The 20,532-nt window shown below is 36.2% G+C and overlaps 1 protein-coding gene across 2 annotated transcripts in view; it reads left to right on the top strand.

Annotated features, from left to right (window-relative positions):
- Positions 1 to 20,532, top strand: part of LOC150102038 (uncharacterized) — a 266,372-nt gene that overhangs the window by 185,080 nt on the left and 60,760 nt on the right. For both annotated transcript variants that reach the window (XM_090400132.1, XM_090400133.1), the window contains exons 10-11: positions 7,278 to 7,428; positions 16,974 to 17,125. In XM_090400132.1, coding sequence (XP_090256258.1) covers positions 7,278 to 7,428; positions 16,974 to 17,125 — 303 coding nt within the window. The remainder of the gene's footprint in view (positions 1 to 7,277; positions 7,429 to 16,973; positions 17,126 to 20,532) is intronic.

Here is a 20,532-nt window from a genome sequence, read left to right as displayed (position 1 = left end):
CTGAAGGTCTGCTGATATAAGCCTCCCACATTTGGGGCAGTCTCATACAACCAAATTTGTTGAGGTTTGGAGAGTTTTTTAGGGCTGAGGCTGATTCCATAAATAGTCTTTCGAATTTGTATTTGCTACGGTGTATTAATATAGCTTTCTTCCACCATGTTCTGTGGCATGTATCCAGAGCATGGTCTGCAAGACCAGAATGACTGTACTTGTGAAAACGGATGTAGTCCTTGTGTTCCGAAATTCTAATATTCGCTGTCCTGCCTGTTTGGCCAAAGTAAGACAGTTTACAAATGCAAGGGACCTGGTATACACCGGGTAGGTCTAGGGGAAGTGGTTGGTCTTTAGTGGAGCAGATAAGGGATGCCAATTTTCTGTATGGTCTGTAACAGGAGGTCAAGTCATGTTTTTTTAAGATTTTGATAATTTTTTGCAAGGTGCCTCAGATGTAGGGAATGGTGATAGATTTAGAGCAATCCTTGTTGTAGGGGGGGGGTTTGTAGGTTTCAATATTTTTTGAATTTTTTTGGGGAGGTAGCCATTGGCTGAGAAAGTGTTGAGGATGTGATTTAGCTCAGTGTTTAGGACCATGTCATTAGAACAGATTAGTTGAGCCCTGTTGTATAGTGTTTTCACCACTCCATATTGTTGTGTGTCTGTGGGGGTGGGGGATTGGTGGTGAATGTACCTGCCTGTATGGGTGGGTTTTCTATAAACTGAGGAAACCAAGGTTTCATCAGGCTGAATGGTAACTAGTGTGTCTAGGAAAGGGAGGCTGCTGTTTTCTCCTTTTTCCAGGGTGTTGGTTGTTTAAGTGTGTTAAGAAGGAGAGGAGTGTATCAGAGCCATGTGGCCAAATAGGGAACACATCATCAACATAGCGAAGTCATATGGTTGATTTTTGTGGGACAGAGGCTAAGGCTTTTTCTTCAAAGATTTCCATAAAGAAATTGGCCAAGGGTGGGGAGAGTGGTGAACCCATGAATGTCCCCTCTATTTGTTTGTAGAATTTTCCCTACCAAATGAAATAGCCTGAGTTCATTGTGAACTGAAATAGGGCTGAGATATCAGGAGAAAATTTAGCTTGGATTAGCTCTAAAGTTTCCTTGAGCAGGACATTTGTGAATAAGGAGGAGACGTCAAAGCTGACCATTATGTCAATATGTTGGAGTGTAAGGTTTTCTGTGCTGGCTTTGAAGTGGGCTGAGTTTTTTCTGTGTGATGATGGGTTGCCAGTATACTTTGTGAGCGCTTTGGCCAAATGTTTAGCTAATTTGTATGTGAGGGAATCAATGCCATCCACTATGGGGTGTAATGGCACATTTTCTTTATGTATTTTTGGGAGTCCATAAATACGGGGGGGGGGGGGTATAGAGTTAAACGGCTTTAATATGTTGATAACTTCTACAGGCTAAGAAGTGACTTTCTTAAGGAGCCTGTGAAGTTTTGTGAGTTGGTGGGATTGTATTCGGAAGGGAGGTAAGTAGCCCAATCTAATAGAAGAGCATTAAGCTTACCTATGTAGTCCTTTTGGGCTGCATTTACAGCAGATAAGGGAAATGCAACTTACAGTTGCATTTCCCTTATCTGCTTTGGTGATAACTATTTCTTTATTATTCCTCATTTCCTGCAGAGTTTTATATTCTGTGTTGGTTTTTGATGGTCTTGCTTTGGAGAGGACACAAGCTACATCCAGTCTTACACTGTTGGCGATTTGATTTGGAAGATGACGAATTCCACATTCGATCTGGATCAAAATATCCTCACTAGGTATTTTTCTGGGAGCAATGGCGAAGGTGTGGCCACGTGAAAGCGCGTTGAGTACTTCAGGGTGACTGAAGAAAGGTTAATTACAGTGTTGGTAGGAAGTTTTGGATTGACGGTACAGTTCTTTTTTAATTTTTTTAATTTTTTCATCTCTCGATGTATTTTTTCAAATTCTTTGTCTGCAGCGGTACACGAGACTTCATGTAAAATTGACCAAAGCTCGTGATTTAAAGTGCATGAAAGCTCTTCTTCAAAAGGACGAATAGCTTTGTTAATGTCCGCTAAGAGAAACCATGTGGTGGCGATTTATTCCCGAAGAAAAGCGCAGCTGGTGTGGTTATAGATACGGAGAGCTTTTTGTGAAAGTTCACAAAAGAAAGTCAGTTCTTGGCCTGTAGAAGTTACCAATAGATTACCCCCCCCCCCCCCCCCTTGGTATTTATGGACTCCCAAAAATACATAAAGAAAATGTGCCATTACGTCCCATAGTGGATGGCATTGATTCCCCCACATACAAATTTGCTAAACATTTGGCCAAAGCGCTCACACACAACTATACTGGCAACACACCATCGACACAAAAAACTCAGCCCCACTTTTCAAAGCCAGCATAGAAAATCTTACACTTCAACTTACTGACATAATGTAAGCTTTGACGTCTCCTCCTTATTCACAAATGTTCCACTCGAGGAAACTTTAGAGCTAATCCAAGCTAAAATTTTCTCCCCGATATCTCAGCCCCTATTTCAGTTCACAGTGAACTCAAGCTATTTTGTTTGGCAAGGAAAATTCTACAGACAAATACAGGGGACAGCCATGGGTTCACCACTGTCCCCACCCTTGGCCAATTTCTTTATGGAGACCTTTGAAGAAAAAGCCTTAGCCTCTGGCCCCACAACGACCAACCATATGACTTCGCTACATTGATGATGTGTTCCCTATTTGACCACATGGCTCTGATACAACTCCTCTCCTTCTTAACACACTTAAACAACCACCCCAGAATCAAGTTCACCCTGGAAAAAGGAGAAAACAGCATCCTCCCTTTCCTAGACACACACTAGTCACCATTCAGCCTGATTGAAACCTTGGTTTTCTCAGTTTATAGAAAACTCACCCATACAGGCAGGTACATTCACCAACAATTTCCCCCCCACCCACTCCCCTCACAACAATATGGAGTGGTGAAAACACTATACAACAGGGCTCAACTAATCTGTTCTAACGACATGGTCCGTAAACACTGAACTAAATCACATCCTCAACACTTTCTCATCCAATGGCAACCCCCCCCCCCCCCCACAACAAGGATTGCTCTAAATCCATCACCAATTCCCTACATCCGAGGCACCTTGGAAAAAATTATCAAAATCTTAAAAAAACATGACTTGAACCTCCTGTTAATAGACCATACAGGAAAATTGGCATCCCTTATCTACTCCACTAAAGCCAACCACTTCCCCTAGACCTACCTGGTGTATACCAGGTCCCTTGCAGCTGTAAAAACTGTCTTACTTTGGCCAAACAGGCAGAACAGCGAATATCAGAATTTTTGGAACACAAGGACTACATCCGTTTTCACAAGTACAGTCATTCTGGTCTTGCAGACCCATGCTCTGGATACACGCGACAGAATACGGTGGAAGAAAGCTACAGTAATACACCGTAGCAAATACAAATTCGAAAGACTATTTATGGAATCTGCCTCAGCCCTAAGAAACTCTCCAAACCTCAACAAAAACTTGGTTGTATGAGACTGCCCCAATTTGGGAGGCTTACATCAGCAGACCTTCAACCCCAATGGGCCAAGAACACCTACTTAGCCTGTTAGGGGTTCACCATCAGGACTTTTAGGAGAACAATAACTTCATTACTTCATTCTCAGTTACTGTGTTGTAGTGCCTACGTGCCTTTTTTTGTAAATTCCTTTTGAAGATGGCAATGTGACGTTGCTGAAATATCAGAAATATTTATTAAAGTGTAATTTAATTTATATTTGTATCTACATTGTCAATTCCTTAAGTGATTTAGTGATACTGAGAATGTTTGCATTCTCAATATCATTATGTACATATAGCAATGAAAGGCAATTTTTTCTGAAGGTTTTAAAACACGTAGTTTAAGAGAACTTGCCAACCTAGTCTAAAATCAGTTTTTCCATAGTAAACTGTTAAGTGTAACTATTCTGATTGTTTAGGAAGAGTGCATGAGAACAATTACCCTTCCCCCCCCCCCCCCGAATAATTATAGCCAAAAATTAAGGATCACCGTGGTAAGCGGAATAGAGTCACTTTGCAAGTGGCTCTTACCCATCAGTGTTTACTACAGTGGTGTTTACTACAGTGACTCTCACTGTAGTAAACACCATTATAAGAAATTATTGAAATCCCCACCAAAGCTCTATAGCAGGGGTGTTCAACCAGTCGATCTCTTGTGTATTCCTCCTTACTTACAAATTTAATTAAAACTGAAAACATAATATTTTATTTATCATTATTTTGTATTATTTTTAATTCGCTTTAAGCGTATTGCTATTGTTTATTTATATTTCGTTAAAATTGTCAAATCAGTAATTTTCTTATAAGTCCGTGTAAATGAATTAATTTGGATCAGTGGAAGTCAAACAGCGAGCTGAGTGAATACGATTATAAGCAAAGTGTAACAACTCGATTGTAGCTTAAATATTAAATATTCCAAAGCACATTACATCAATTTTTGTGAATATTGTAAAAAATAAATAAACTTTGTTTGTCTCTGTATAGTTTGTATTAGATATTTTTATAAATATTTGAAGCTAACTGTGTATATACTGCTTTAATAAGAATATGTTAGAGTGTAAAAACAAAGGCAATTTTTTTGTCACCAAAGCTGTACATGTGCGGCATTAGAAAGATTGTTATTGAAACTTGTATGTATGAGAAGGGCTTGCAGGCTCTAAGTGTAAACATCTCCGAAGTCAGTCAGAAAGAGTTCAAACAACTTTCCGATGGCCGGCAATTACAATCAAACGAAAGCGGAGGAGAACAAAAGGCGTACTGAACTTGAAACTTAAGATGAAAGAACCATACCGATTCTTTGCGGATTGCCATACTTAATGCGAAGTCTCATAGGAGGCCTAATAAAAAGGGACTGAAACGAGCAGAAGGGGTCCCGGTTCCAGAATTGCTGCCAGAGAGGAGGCTCTTGGTCCAGAGTTGCCGTCAGAGAGACTGCCTGGATCCACGTTGCATGAGAGAGGAGTTTCCTGCTTCCAGAAAGGAGCTTCTTGGTTCGAGATGTTGCTAGAGAGAGACTACTTCTAGGCCACAGACAAGGTTTCAAATTGCCGAAAAGAAGAGTTCCAGTTGCTGGAAGAAAGTTTCCAGGCCAGGTTAATGTCAGACATTCACCAGTGTGTTGCGTTTTCATTACAATTTGATGAATCAAACGACTTCACTGATATTGCTCAGTTAATGGTATTTATTCGCATGGTATTTCAATATTATTCAAGTAAAGAAGAACTTTTGAAAATTATACCATTATTGGGAAGCCTGATTAGGGGAGCAGACATTTTTTTTGGCATTTGATGAATTTGTGAAACAACACAAACTTCCGCTTTTTAACTTGTGTCTATTACTACTGATGGTGCTCCTGCAATGATAGGTAATAAATCAGGCTTCATTTCATCATGTAAAAACGATGACAGATATAGTTTGCCCACCGTTTGTAGGTCCCTGTTTCGCGTCTTTCCAAGAATAGTCGATTCATGCTGAAGGGGAGAAAGAAATGAAGGACGTCCGAATTGGTCGCCAACATGTGAAATCACGTGCTTTATAGGTAAAATTTTCCAACTGTTATACAAGCAACATAGTTAACTACAATAATCATAAAAGAAAAGTTAATTTTCCAACCGGTAATAATAAACAACTCATCCCACTATACGGACTGATTACCCTATTATCGGAATGGATTCTCCTTTTTCTGAGATGCGCAGAAGTGTCGAAGGATCTCTAATCAGTGGGCGAACTATATCCAGATTTTTTGCGTATTACTGTATTATTCACCAACAAGTACTGTGTAGTAAAAGATTAAACACAAAAGTTGTTTTGGATATTACATTTAAAATTGTAAAATCTGTTCGAGGAAAAGCCCTGCAATGGCGGTTATTTAAATTACAGGCAGATGAAGATAGGGAACTTCTGTTATACAATAGTGTTTGCTGGCTCAGCAGAAGTTAATGTTTAGAAAGATTTCTTGTATTAATTAACGATATAAAAAATTTTCTTGATGAAAAAGGAGATATTTATCCATAATTTAGAGTTACAAGGTAGAGATAAAAATTTAATTGACATGTTAAGTTTACTAAAAACTTTCAACAATACTTACTTTTATTCAAGAAAAATATAAATAACCGCGAATTTAGACATCTCCCATATTTGTTAAAAATTTTTAAACAAAATCAAGAAATGCTTTGCTATGATTTAAAAGAATTTATTTGTGAAATAGAATTAGTTGAGGAAGAAATAAATTCAAGATTAAGATTTTAATAAAACTGAAATGATTGTATCTTTTATCAATAATCCATTTCAAGAAAACTTGAACATCATAGAAATTTCAAATAAAATTAGTGGGCTGATTGATATAAACCAAGCTGAAGTAGAACTTGAGATAATAAACATTTAAAATAAATAAACAAAGAAGTCATTTGGAAGTATGCACATGAAAAATTCCCAATATTAACTGATATTGCGCGAAAAATTCTGTTGTGTTTCGGATCAACATACTTGTCAGAATCCGTTTTTCAAATATGCCCGTCATAAAAAATCAGTTAAGAAACCAAATTACAAACAATCATTTGGATGATTATCTGCAATTGGCCACTTCTTCATATCAACTTGACTATGAAAATATTGCGAGGTCCAAACAATGCCAAATTTCACATTAACTTTTTTTTTTTTAATCAACCAGCATTTCCTGTAACTTGTGAGTTTGTAATCAACTTGATGTTTTTTCTAACTTTGGTTTTCCAAAATAGATAAATAAATATTTTATTCCAATATATATATATATATATATATTTTTTTTTTTGTTGTTGTTGTATTAAAATAATTAAAAGTGATAAATACATTTTTAAATACACAAATAAAGTTTTTAGTTGTGTATTTTTTTTAGTTGTTTATTTGTGCGTAATCAGATATCAGGTTGGGGGAACGTGATCTACATAAAGAGAGTAGATCACTGAATAACTTTTTATAGAAAAGTAGCTCGTGTAGTAAAAAAGGTTGAACACCACTGCTCTATCAATACAATGCCATGCTAAACAACTTCCATTAGAGCAAACTATTCACTATAACAAAATAATCATGTGGTTCCTAGAACTTTGCTATAGTGAGTTGATTGTGTATACTTTATCAGTGAATTAGTATCCTGGAGGTAACTTTGAATATGCTGATATTTCCTTTTGATTAAAATTTGACATGTGTGGTTATATTTTATTGAATACAAGTTCATTAAGGCTATTATGTTTATAGCATAAAATGCTAAGGCTACTACTAAAGCTGATTGACGTATTAGCAGAGTTTTACCGTGTGTATTGTGGAAATTTATCCGAGCAGGAAGTATCGAAGTGTTTTGAAACAAATAGCTTTGCAAAGATTTTTCTTTCGTTTTTTGACTCTCCAGGTAAGTATGATATCAAAGAAACAATAATTTATTATTAGAGATAGACTTTCATGCTTGAATGTTTGGATTTTGTTTAGTTATGGAAATTTTGAATGAAATGATTTACTTATGCTTGACATTTTGTCACAAAATACAATATACTGAGAAGATTGCATATAAAGGTGAGTAAGCCTGATGAAAACTAATTATTTCCCTCGATCTTGGCTGTGATTCTTATCTGATGTTTTCGTCTTTTCAGCCATTTTCTGTCCACTGCTGGACGAAGGTCTCCTCTAGTTCTTTCTACCTTTCTCTGTTCTTGGCAGTGGTTGACCCAAGATTTTCCCCAACAAAATTTGACAATTCATCACTCCACCTTCTTTTAGGATGTCCTCGGCCTCGTTTCCCTTTTTAAGAATCCAGTTTGTTAGTATGGTGGTCCATCACTCATCTTCTCTTTGGGATAGATGTCTGGCCCATTTCCATTTTAGTCACTTATGATGAAGAATGATGTCAGCGATGTGAGTCTGGCTTCTTATCTAGGTGTTTTGCTTCTTATCTTTTAATGTGATGCCAAGCATCAACGTCTCCATTTTTCTTTGAGTTGTTAGTTTATTTGCCAGTGCTTTTGTTAGAGACCAAGTTTCACAACCATATGTGATGACTGGAAGTATACACACTGATTAAATGTCTTCCTTTTTAAACAGAGTGGGACATCATTGTTTTAAAAAATGCTTTTCAATTTGCACTCCAGGCAAGTTGAACTCTTCTATTTATTTTCTTTTGGTGTCCACAGTGTAGATCAATGAGATGACCTAAATATGTATGTGAAGAGACTGTTTCCAAGAGATTGTTTTCTATTATTATGTTTTTTTGGTGTTACAAAATGATTAAACATGATTTTAGTTTTTTTCTCTGTTTATTTTTAGACTGACTCTTCTGCTTTCATGATATAGGTCTTCTGGAGTGTTGTCAAAAATTATAATGTCACCTGCATATCTTAGGTGTGTTAAGTTTCTGTTATTAATTTTTATACCAAGGTTTGTCCAGTTTATATTATTAAATATTTCTTGATCTGATGTAATAAGACATTATTGTAATTCCTAGTAAAGACTTGCTATGAGACGTTTTAATAAAAGTCCTGTATTTGCAAATTGTGTGGATTGTTTCCCAGTGAACATATTATAGCATATTTTATGTAATGCCACATTTTTTCAATTGAAGTTAATACAATCAATCTTTTATTCCAGTCAAGGTCAGACATTTTGTTTGTCCAAATTATCATGCTTTTCCATAATGTTACCATATTCTGTGAACACCTATACTCTTTTTTCAGGTTATCTTGGAAGTAGCGGAATAAACTACATTTCCAGCTTTTCTTACCATTCATATTATATATAGGCTTATGCTACATGAAATAGTTATTTAAATTTTTTATATTATCACATCGTGTTGCACTTTGTATATAATTATTTTAGTACTTCCTTACTTGCTGATGCTAGAATTATGTTTCATACCATTAAATTGTTACAGTTTCCAAAAATAAGTTCCCTGTAACTTATTTTTGGAAAATGTAATTATCTATCACGTGGTCTCTGCCGACTTTACCCTAAACATGGCGGAGATGACTGGTGGTGTTGGCTCTTGTATTCCCACTAGTGGTAGTCCTAAATTAGTAATACATCCTAAAGACAAACCTTTGATAAGCTTTGAAAACCACATCATACTAAATGTTTACATTGGTTTACGGACGAGAAATCCTGATGAAACTGGGCAATATTGTGAAGCAAACAGCGGAACTGATAGGTGTAAGCAATACGACAGTATACCGCATTAAGAAGGAACTCACCACGATGAGACAACTGCATACACCAGAGAAGAAGAAGCCTAGCACTGTAAGACTACTCACACACTCAGTGAAATACGATGACTTTATGCTGTCAGCAACTCATCAGAAAGTGTACGATTTCTTCCAAAAGAACGAAATTCCTACAATACATAAAGTAATGACTACTGTAAACAGTGATGATCACCCTCACATTTCATTAATAACAACTTACTACTTGATAAAGGACCTTGGTTTTGTTTATGCCACAAGAAAGCATTGATCGAATTACCGGAAAGGGAAGATATAATTTTATGACGTCGCCAGTATTTGCATTCTATCAGTAAATATCGTCATGAGGGACAAAAAATTTATTATACAGACGAAACCTGGCACACCTGCACTAAAGTTCTCCAGGACACGACAGTAAAAAGTGCTCATCAAGCATTTTTGTTGAGATTAATGACAGGCCTGAAAGCACTAAACAGAAAGGGGTCTCATTTAATCATAACGCACGCTGGCAGCGAAGACAGATTTGTACCGGGCCCCTTGAAATTTTACGAGTGCAGAAATCACAAGGTGATTATCATAAGGAAATGGATGGAAAGCACTATGAACATTGGTTTATGAACATGTTTTTGCCAAACATGAGCCTAACAGTGTTACTGTAATGGACAATGCGCCTTACCGTTCTGTCCGACTGGAAAATGTGCCATTTCAGGCTACATGCAAAAATGATCAGATGTGGCTGAATAAAAAAAGGAATCGGTTTTACTTCTGATATGTCAAGAGTCAGTTTCAAAAATATCACATTGACAGTATTGGCGAACAGAAAGGATACACAGTTATTCATCTTTCACCATACCATTATGAACTGAACCCCATAGAACTCATCTGGACACAAATTAAGGGGCATGTTGCAGCTAAAAATACAACTTTCAAAATTTCAGAGATGTTGAAAGACTGATCATGGAAGGATTTCAAAAAATTACAGAGTCCACATGGAAAAGTTGCATAACCCATGTTATTGAAGAAGAAAAATTCTAGGCTCTTGATGGAATGATAGATTAGGTGGAAAATGTGTTTCCTGGTAGATGACAGCTCTGAATCTGTATTTAGTGAAGATGCAAAATCTGATGATACTACCCACAGCCTGAGTGGTGTTGAGGAGTTTCCTCATTAAATTAACGAAGGGATAAGTGTGTTTTGGTATATATTATTGTAATAAAATATGCCATGTGCATTGTGACGAGTGAAGTTCACTTCATAATGTAAACAATCACTGCTTATCTTAGCCAGTTTTTAATAAACTGTATGGCATCTACTTTGTTACATCCTATCAGTTAATTCCAGAAAATCCAAAGGCACACAGCCGTATAGAGTCATCTTGGCTATGCAATTTCATATTAGCAATCATAATGTTATGTGTAGAATGGTGTGATTTGGGCAGTGATGGCTTTTAGGAGATTTTCTACTCGTGTGCTTAGTTACCGATGCAATAAGTTTCACTGTTGCCATAGTAACAGCAAACGAATATCCCTGTACCTTTGGAAGTGGTATGGCCTTTAGTATATTTCTTTACTTCCAAAATATCACCTGAAAAAGAGTATAGAATGGTAAATTCTGTGTTAATTTGTATCTGTGAAGCTAGTGTGAGAGTTTATATGTTGCTTCGACCTTTTTTTTTTTTTTTAACAGTATGTCATATTAGCACTACCATGTAAGGGAAGTATTGAGTAAGTTATTTTTGCAGTATTTTTCATTCAAAGTCAATTTGCCCTTTGAATCAATATAATTTTGGATTATTGCATTCATATCTTAAGAACAGTCAATGAAACTATTACTTTATTCAGAAGAGGCTTTCACAAGTGTGTGTATATCTTTCATTGATTCACACCTGCACCATTTGTTTGTTTATTTTTTTTAGTAAGCATACAGTATCTTTTATCATCTAAGACTGAAGTGGGCAGTTTCTAATTCTGAAATGAGTTAATTTGTGTATCATTGCTTCTCTGAAGAGCTTGATCTTTTCTCTTACTGCAGGCAGTTTTATGATATTTTTCAGACGGGTGATAAAAGCTAGCTTGCAAATAGCAGATTTTGTGTGGAATTTTCTCATGAAATGTAAATGGTATTCATTTGACATTTTGAAATTTAAGTATTCTGACAGCTTATTAGACATTAAAATTAACAATTTAATTCCTTTTGTGTAACATTATCTGCACAAAAAATTCAGATATACTAATAATTCTGAAACTTTTTTTTTACTGCTATGGAGACATACTTTTGCTGCACAGTTGTAACCCCCAAAGGTCAAGGAATATCTTTTCCACCATTTTTAGAAAGGTACTCCAAACTTTAGATAGTTCAATACACCTTTGAGATCCTGCCTAACATGTTTGAATAAGCAAAAAAAAAACTATAACAAATTTTGCATGGAAAATCAGTAACAAGACTAAAAATAGGCAGGAATATTGAAAACAGCTTCATTTTGAACCTGATTTTCAATGAGGACACAGTACAAAATATGCAGTGTTAATGGTTGACAGTTAACTCTGTCTCTCATGTGTGGGAGTAATGTGTGTGTGTGTGTGTGTGTGTGAAAATAGAATAAGAAAAATGAGCAAAGTACCCATATACAAGACGTACATACCAATTTTAATTTATGGATCAAAGAGCTGAGTTAGAAATAAGTTAATCAAACTATGTACATGTATAAGTTTTGAAAATATTAGGTTGAACAGATGTTATCAATGGCAGAATCATATAAATAAAAATATTAGCAAGGAACTTGACATGGTTTTTAGCCTAGTTGGTTTGTCTTATTTCTCATTCAGAATGGGAGAAGAATTACTCGAGGTAGTATGATCACTTAATCAGACTGGGAAGGGAAAGTTTAATCCTTTATCCAAGTGTAAGCGAACAGAGTTTGTGCATGGAGTAACTTCATGACTGGTGATTCGTATATAGAGGTAATGACTTTACTTCACTTGCCTTAGTGTCCCATAATGCAAAGCATATATCCTTACGGACATGTATAATGCCATGCATTTATAGTATAACTAAGTAGAAACACTTGCAACATCTATCTCTAATCCAGAAGATTTTAGTAGTAAGGTGTGACACCTTGTGGCTACTTGTATATGGAAATATGACTTCTGCATTACTTCAACCTTGGTATCACTTCTGGGTCTGGTTTCTGCTGATGATACTTGAATAAAGGTCAAAACTAGTCTGGTAGTGACCATCCCATATTATGTGACATTATACATGTCTGTAAGGATATGTGCTTTGCATTATGGGATACTAAGGCAAGTGATGTGAAGTCATTAGTCACTATATGTGAGTTCCCAGTCATGAAGTTATTTCATGCAGAAACTTTTTTGCTTACACTTGGATAAAGGATTAAATATAATTTCTTGGCATCTTTAATTTATGATTTTATTTCTTCCACACAAGAGATGTTTCCAAATTGATTCAATGTATTGGCAGCTTATACAGAATGCACTGTTTCCTTCTAAAGTGTGAGTGGAAAACAGCTGATTGGTATCATTTTCCACTCATTACAAACTCTGCTCATAGCTTTGCAATGTTTTTCACTACTTTCAGAAATTCTGCAAAGTGGTAAGAAAATTTACAGCTATTTTTTTAAATGATATCAGTACTCTTCAGTTAGGTGAATTGGTAGTCACTTTCAGTTTCTTTTAAAACTTAATCCAGCTTCATAAAAGCATTATTTGTTCTTACTTTAAATGTCATCCATGTCTCCAGTAATGTGCTTTTTGAAACTTTGTGATATATTACTATTAACTAGAATAACTTACATGAAATGTTTATTTGCCATAAAATTTTAGTCCTATAGACTATGTTTTTCATGGTCTATAGCAGGGTTTTTCAAACTTTTTCTGCGATGGAACACTTCACAAATCCTGAAATTTTTATGGAACACCTTGGTTATTTGTAATATATTAATTAATAATTAAGCATATTTTTATTATTAATTGATAATTAATTAAACATCAATTAAATTAAATTGTGCTGATTTTCATTGACATATCCTTTTCTGATCACCAAAGATTTATATTATAATTACTTACAAGTGAATGCAGACTTTTTCTCCTATGTGCTGGTAGTTTTCCCCTCTTTTTGTACATCCTGGAGATTTTTGTAGGCTTGAGGCAGGTGACTCACTATCTATTCCATCACAAACACCTTCAATGAGAGATTTCTTAATACCAAAATGAAACAAAATGCCTTGTCTCTTATTCATATTAGAATTAAAATCTGTATTCTTATTACTTTAAAAAAAATCACGGCACTCTGGTTTCAGAACAAGCACTTACACACTGCAATACGAACTAGCAGATTTGAGAAGCTGATACTGACTATATCGATCTTCAATTCAGTGGAAAATTTTTCTTTATACTTCCTTGCTGATTGATCACTGATATTTGTGACACAGATGTTATTTTGTTCAGTTTTGAGAACATGACACCCATTGTTGTAATCGGCTTGCAGGCAGTTTTTATGACCAGTCATAAACGGTGGTATTCCCTTTCCCAAATGTTGAAAGGTTTCCATGTGTGAAAATTAACGATACACAGATGTTATTAGGCATTCTGGGTCTGAGCTTTTCGACATATTTTCGAATGTTATTCTCATCAGAATATTTCTACTATAAAATATCTTTTCATGAAAAATGCTTAGAAACTAAAATTAGAAACACCACGGAACACAGTTTGAGAAACCCTGGTCTGTAGGACTAAAAAGTCATTTTGTGATTCAGCCACTCTGAATCACAAGAATTTATAATTTCTAAATTATTTTTATTTTTCAACATAATCTCCCTTAAGACTAATGCATTTATTCCAGCGATGCTCCAGCGCCATTATCCTGCCCCTGTTGGTTCTCAGTAAGATCTGCAAAATACCCTTCTACAGCTGCAATCACCTCTTGATTTGAAGAAAAATGCTGACCAATGAGGAAGAGTTGTAGTTTTGGGAAGAGACAGAAGTCAGAGGGAGCCAAATCTGGGGAATAAGGTGGATGTTCCAACAATTCATAGTGCAGATCCATTAATTTTCCCATTGCCAAAACACCTTTGTGGGCAGGCGCATTGTTCTGATGAAAGATGATTTTTTCCTTCTGCAAATTGGGTTTTTTCTCATGAATTTTTTCGTCTAGTTAAAAGATCAGAATAATATTCCCTGGTTATTGTTTTACCCTTTTTAAGATAATTAATAAACAAAATGCCTTTAGCATTCCAAAATACAATGCCATGACCTTTCCTGCTGATGGAACCAACTTTGTCTTCTTTGGCGCTGAACAACCAGCTTCTCTGCATTGTTTTGACTGTTTGGATTCTGGTGTGTAATGTGGTGAATCCAAGTCTCATCCATAGTATAAATCGATGCACAAAATCAGTTTTATTCTTGTTAAAACGCTCCAAGCACTTTTCAGAGATTTTCATGCGTGTGCATTTTTGATCTGCTGTGAGCAAGCACACTACCCATCTTGCACAAAGCTTTTTCATATGCAATTCTTCATGCAAAATATATCCTGCATGTTCTTTTGAAATGCCCATAGTCTCAGCAATTTCCCGCACTTTGACTCGCCAGTCATCCAATACCATATTGTGCACTTGATCAATGATTTCTGGTGTTGTTACACTTTTTGGACGTCCTTCACGTGAATCATCTTCAAGACTAGTACGGCCACATTTAAACTCGGCAGCCCATTTCTTAATTGTCGAAAATGAAGGAGAAGAGTCCCCATAATCTTCGAATGAATTTCTTTTGCCGTTAAACCTTTTACAAAGATTTTTAACCTCACAATACTCAATTTTATTCATTTCAAGAGATACAGACAACACTTTTTGCTTTAGACAGCTATATAAAACAAACTACTTGATAGATTGACTTGCAATTTCACATGGATGCTTATGACAGATGTACCAACTTAGAAAAAATCTCTTGCCGATAGTGTTGCCATCTATGGTTGAGGCCGAGAACTTTTCAGACCACCGTCGTACTCTGTTTAGCGTGTAGAAAAGCAGTCCATACTAACAGTTATAACTGCTAGTCCAAATGATGACTTTCCAATTTCAGAAAAGCGGTCATTTGGACAAGCAAGGTAAAGTGAAAAATATTGCAGGGAATGATTCTCTGCAAGAGAGCTAAGAGTGCCCAATACCTTCATTAGCAATAGCTACACTCCTGAAGCAATGAGACTATGCCAACAGATAGCTGAGTTGACTGGGCAAACATTATATCAGTTTCATTGTTCTATTTTATTTAAGTGTGTAACAGATAAAATAGGGAAAATGAAGTCCTGTATATGAGTTAAGTTATATGGCAGCCTTCATATATTAGTATTATTATTATTATTATTCAGGCCTACATGAAGTTAAAAGCCTGATTGTGGAGGTCCTTCCTAGGAAACACAGTCTATCGTACCACTCATTGACCATTCTTGCTCTTACCACTCTATCAGCCAGTGCATTCCACTGCTCAACCACCCTCCATGCAAAGAAACCACTCTTGCTCACAGCTTCCTTTTGCAACTTCCTGGGATAGCCCCTTGTCATTGCTTCTTCCTGCTGTTCCACCAAGCGAAAGAACTCCCCATTGTCAAACCCTGTAACTACCTCTCAACAGTTTAAAAGTCTCAATCATATCACCTCTCCTCCTATCTACCAACTCTGCAGCAAACATTCCCTGAGCCTATCTTCATAACTAATATTGTATAGTCCTGAAACCATCTTTGTTATCCACCTTTGCACTCTTTTCATGGTTCGTTTATCGCCTTCAAATCTTGGGGACCAAATTTGAGCACCATATGCTCCTGGTAGTTGTGTGTAGACATAACAGATTACTACCTGGCCTTTTCTTATACCACAATATGCAGTCTGCTTGGCTTTGTTGTACAACCTTCTTTTTTCCCTTAGTGGACACACTTGAAACTCAAAACGTACATTTCCACCCCTTCACCAGTTGCATAACCCTGTTCTATGCCATTCATATCTTTATCATGTTTGCATACATTAGTTGAATTTTTGCAAACATTCTCACCATTCCATGGTCATTTCCCTGTCTCTCTGCATATGGTCTCATTGCAGTAAGTGATTTCTCAGTGTTCCTGTTGCCAAATCCATTCAAGTGCAGGCCATCCTATTATACAAGTCTTTTCTGTTCATAGAAAGAAAGCCCATATAAAAAAATAATGCAATATTTTCCTATATTGCCTCTAACAAAAAGTCTGCTCTTATAATCTTTTATTTGTTAAAGCATAATAATGTTAAATATAGGAAATATTTTTGGTTGTATTAATATTGCATTATTTTTTATGGGTTTTCTTTTGGTTGATAACAGTTATGTTTGGTAACATGTCTAAATTACTGATACTACTCTGGAGTCTGTCAATCTGGAAAAAATACAGTGCTGTTGCCAGCTGTATACTTTTCCCAGTAGTCGCTATCACAACACTTGAATTCATGCAGTTTCTCCTGAACAGAATTTTACATGGTTTCAGGCTTTTACTGTCTATACAAAGCACTGAGAAAGCAGATTTTTAAGGATATACATTGAAACAAAAAACTTTAGTAATATCTTATCTAATTTTCCTTGAATACAAATAAAACTCTGTATACTCCAGTTTGAGAATTATCATAAATTTTATTATCTGTAGTTATTACTTGTAATAACATGAAGAATAACAATAATTGAAACTTTTTTCTTTCCAGTTATACATCAGGAAGATCTGCAGTGGCTCGCTATGTATATCAGACCATCTTGGCTGCAAATGTATGTATGTGAAATACTGCTTCAACAGTCATTTTTTCAGAGTAGAGTATATGAAGCACATTTGTTATCTCCCCTTTCATTGAGAAAAATTGTAAGTTTATATCTTGTTCTTTTACATGTGATGATTTCATTAACTTAGTTCTGCACATAGAAAAAATATGTACCTATATATTTCAAGATTTATACTGGAAAAAAATCTCACACTAATTTAAAAAGGGGAGGAGGAGGAAAACTTGTTTTGGATCTATTTTCTAGAGCTGTAAATAGATCAGATACTGTTGTTCAGCCAAGAACATTAAAATTCCATTCATAAAATATTGAAATCTGCACTCTTTGTTCAATGATAATCATATATTTTTGATTAATTACACTGGACAATACAGTTGGCCTCTGAAATGAAAATAGGGATTCATTACTAATTTCGATGTGCTGAACAAGAAAATGACAAAGTCTGTCAATTGGCTCTTGTTTAGGAGAGACTCAGCCTGCATTGTGTATATAGATATCATTTGGCAACTCTGTATTTCAATTTCTTGACTCAACTGCACTGCATCATTGGCTGATGCAGTGCAGTTGAGTCAAGACATCAGTGTCATAAGATAATGCAGTCATTAGTATAAAGTGAAGTCTCATAAGGTGAGCAAGTGTTTGTGCAACTTCCTGGGCTACACTCCCATTTACTCCTGTGTCATAAGTACTACACAAGTGATCCCTGCAGTGTAAATCCAGCAGTAGTGATGCCTCGTACTTGTGTTAATAGTGCAAAAAACTTTTGTTGCATTTGTGGGGAAGTAACGTTTGCAAGCCAGAAAAAGGCCATCACTTCGTTAGTATAAAAGGCATATCAGCTTTATTTCATATGTAAAATCGGGGATCAGGATAAGGCCTGGGCCCCACACACACACACACACACATGCTGCGGTATGTATGCTAGAAATCTTCCAAAGTGGCTGAAAGACAGTGTAGTGTCGATGCCATTTGCTGTTCCTACGGTTTGGAGGGAACCAAGCAATCATGCAAATGACTGCATGGTACCACCTGTTTCAGGAGGCATCACAAAGAAAAAGAAGTGAACAATAGCGTAGCCGAATATGCCATCTACTCTCTGACCAGTTCTGTTTGGTGAAGGACCTGTTCTTCCCAAATCTCTGAAAGAATTTTTCATCAATTCAGAGGATGGAGGCAAACTGATGTCGGGTTCTCCTGAGCTTTTGACATCTAATGATGATCCATTGTTGGCCATGGTGTGTCATCTGTGGCCACACATTCTCACACAAGAAGAACTGAATGATCTTATTCACGCACTGGAGCTATTCAAGGCTAAAGCAGAGTTACTGGGATCAAGACTTCTGCAATGGAATCTTCTCCAGAAAAATGTCTGAGTGACTTTGCACTATGAGCAAGGACTTTGATTTTTGTGAATAGAGATTGGCCTGCGAGGAAATCTCTGAAGGTCGAAGAGAAGAATGCGCAATACCCAGAACTGGCAGAAACATGCAATATTCTGTTACCTCCTCTACACATGAAACTCGGTCTGGTAAAAAAACTTCATAAAAGCCATGGACTGGACTGGATCAGCTATTAAGTACTTGGCTGACAAATTCCCTCAACTCAGTGAAGCGAAAATTAAAGAGGAAGGTTTTGTGGGTCCTCAGATCCGAGAGCTCTTCATTGACGAGATGTTCAACAACCTGCTACAAGGTGATGAGAAAAAAGCTTGGGATGCATTGCAATGTCTGGTGTTAACTAACTTCCTCGGAAATGTCAGGGCAGAAAACTATAAGGAACTGTTGAGGACTTGTTGTCTTTGTATCACAAACTTGGATGTAATATGTCCTTAAAAATGCATTTGCTTCATTCCCACTTGGATTTCTTCCCCAACAACTGTGGCATGTTAGTGATGAGCACAGTGAATGTTTCCATCAGGAAATTGCAATGATGGAGAAATGATACCAGGGAAAGCAGTCCACTTCCATACAGGCAAAGCGAGGTCAGGTGTAGAAGCTAACATTTTCCGGTATATGTGATAAGTACGTATTACTCTGTTATATAAGACTATTGTGGATCTCTCTTAAACCATAGCCAATTTTGTATTTTGATTGTCACATTCGTGTTCAGCACCTTGAAATCTATTAGAAATGACTAAATTAATCTGGGGAGCATGACTTTTGTAAAATTTTGTTGTCCAGTGTTATCTGATAATGCTTTGGATTTGCATTAAGAAGACAATCTGTATACTTATATCTGTTATATAAGCTTTACGAGGTATTGAATGGGAATCGGAATTAAGATGAACTGGCATGAGAGGTAGCAACATGCAACCACGAATTGAAGATGTAGTGCAGGACAGCGATAGCAGTTTAAAAGAGGTGAGTGAATATGGGAAAGGAGGTGTAAAAAAATGAAGCTTGACATGGTAGAAATTTAGAGCAACAAGTACCTCACAATGCTAAGAAGGAATTAAAGAGACCAGATAAGCACTTGGTAAGTAGCAGAAAAGGTAAGAAAGGAGACAAAAATAAAGAAACAAAAGGTATGAAGCAGGAATGGGTGGTGAAAAAAAACTGTCTTGATTAGAAATGATTGAACTGGCAAGAAAGCTTGTTTTCCAGGTACAGATTCACAATGTGACTGAGGATATGTAAAAGCAGATAGTAAATCTGGAAGATATAATTGTATCAGTTGGAACAAATGACTTGAAAGGAGATGTATGACATGAGAGAAGATGACCTTAAATAAGGCAGTAAAAGAATAAGTCAGGATTGTATGTGCCTATGCAAATGACTTGAAAGGACTTGTGATATGAGTGGGCTGAGATGGATAGCTTGCTTGTGAATGATTCAATGCACAGATTATATAAGAGATGGTTTGCATTGTGTTGATTATATTGATTTTGATATCCAAAAGGATTTTTACTTTAAGGCTGGATTGTGCTTGCATATTTGAATCAGTCAAGTAGAATACTGTTATGTGCATTCACTAATTCCTGATGCATCAATTTTTTTATCATTAGTAAGCGCAAAGGTTTCATATTGGCCTTAGTGAAAACTGGCTGACATAGGATATCCTTAACAGGAATAGAATGTGAGTGTTGTATTTGGAGAGGACAGACAGGATAGAGGTGCAGGTGGAAATATTGCTAATTATTGCAATTGAATTGAGCCAGATTAGAAATCACAAATAGTAATGTTAGAGTAATAATACAGGCATTAAGTTCAGAGTTGTTCATGAAAGATTATTTATTTATTGTATGATGGTAAAATAAAGCGAGAAACATAATACACCAATGTAACAGATATATGACAAATAAAAGAAAGTTTTACAGAGCAATTTTTCAAGCTAGTTTATAGCTTCCATCGTAACATTGTGTACACCTTGTATAGTGCTCTCAAAAGCATGTATCAAGCAGTCCAGTAAAATATAGTCGATAGTTTGAGAGTGGTAACTGCAGTCACATGCAGGAGAGTCAGTCCATCTCCATTTATGTAGATGGTATTT

This window comes from Typopeltis vanoorti, chromosome 11 (assembly GCF_054136105.1).
Source record: "Typopeltis vanoorti isolate ZY-2024b chromosome 11, IOZ_Tvanoo_1.0, whole genome shotgun sequence".
Lineage (NCBI taxonomy): Eukaryota > Metazoa > Arthropoda > Arachnida > Uropygi > Thelyphonidae > Typopeltis > Typopeltis vanoorti.
Note: the sequence above shows the minus strand (reverse complement) of the source record. Positions and strands in the feature narration are given on the sequence as shown.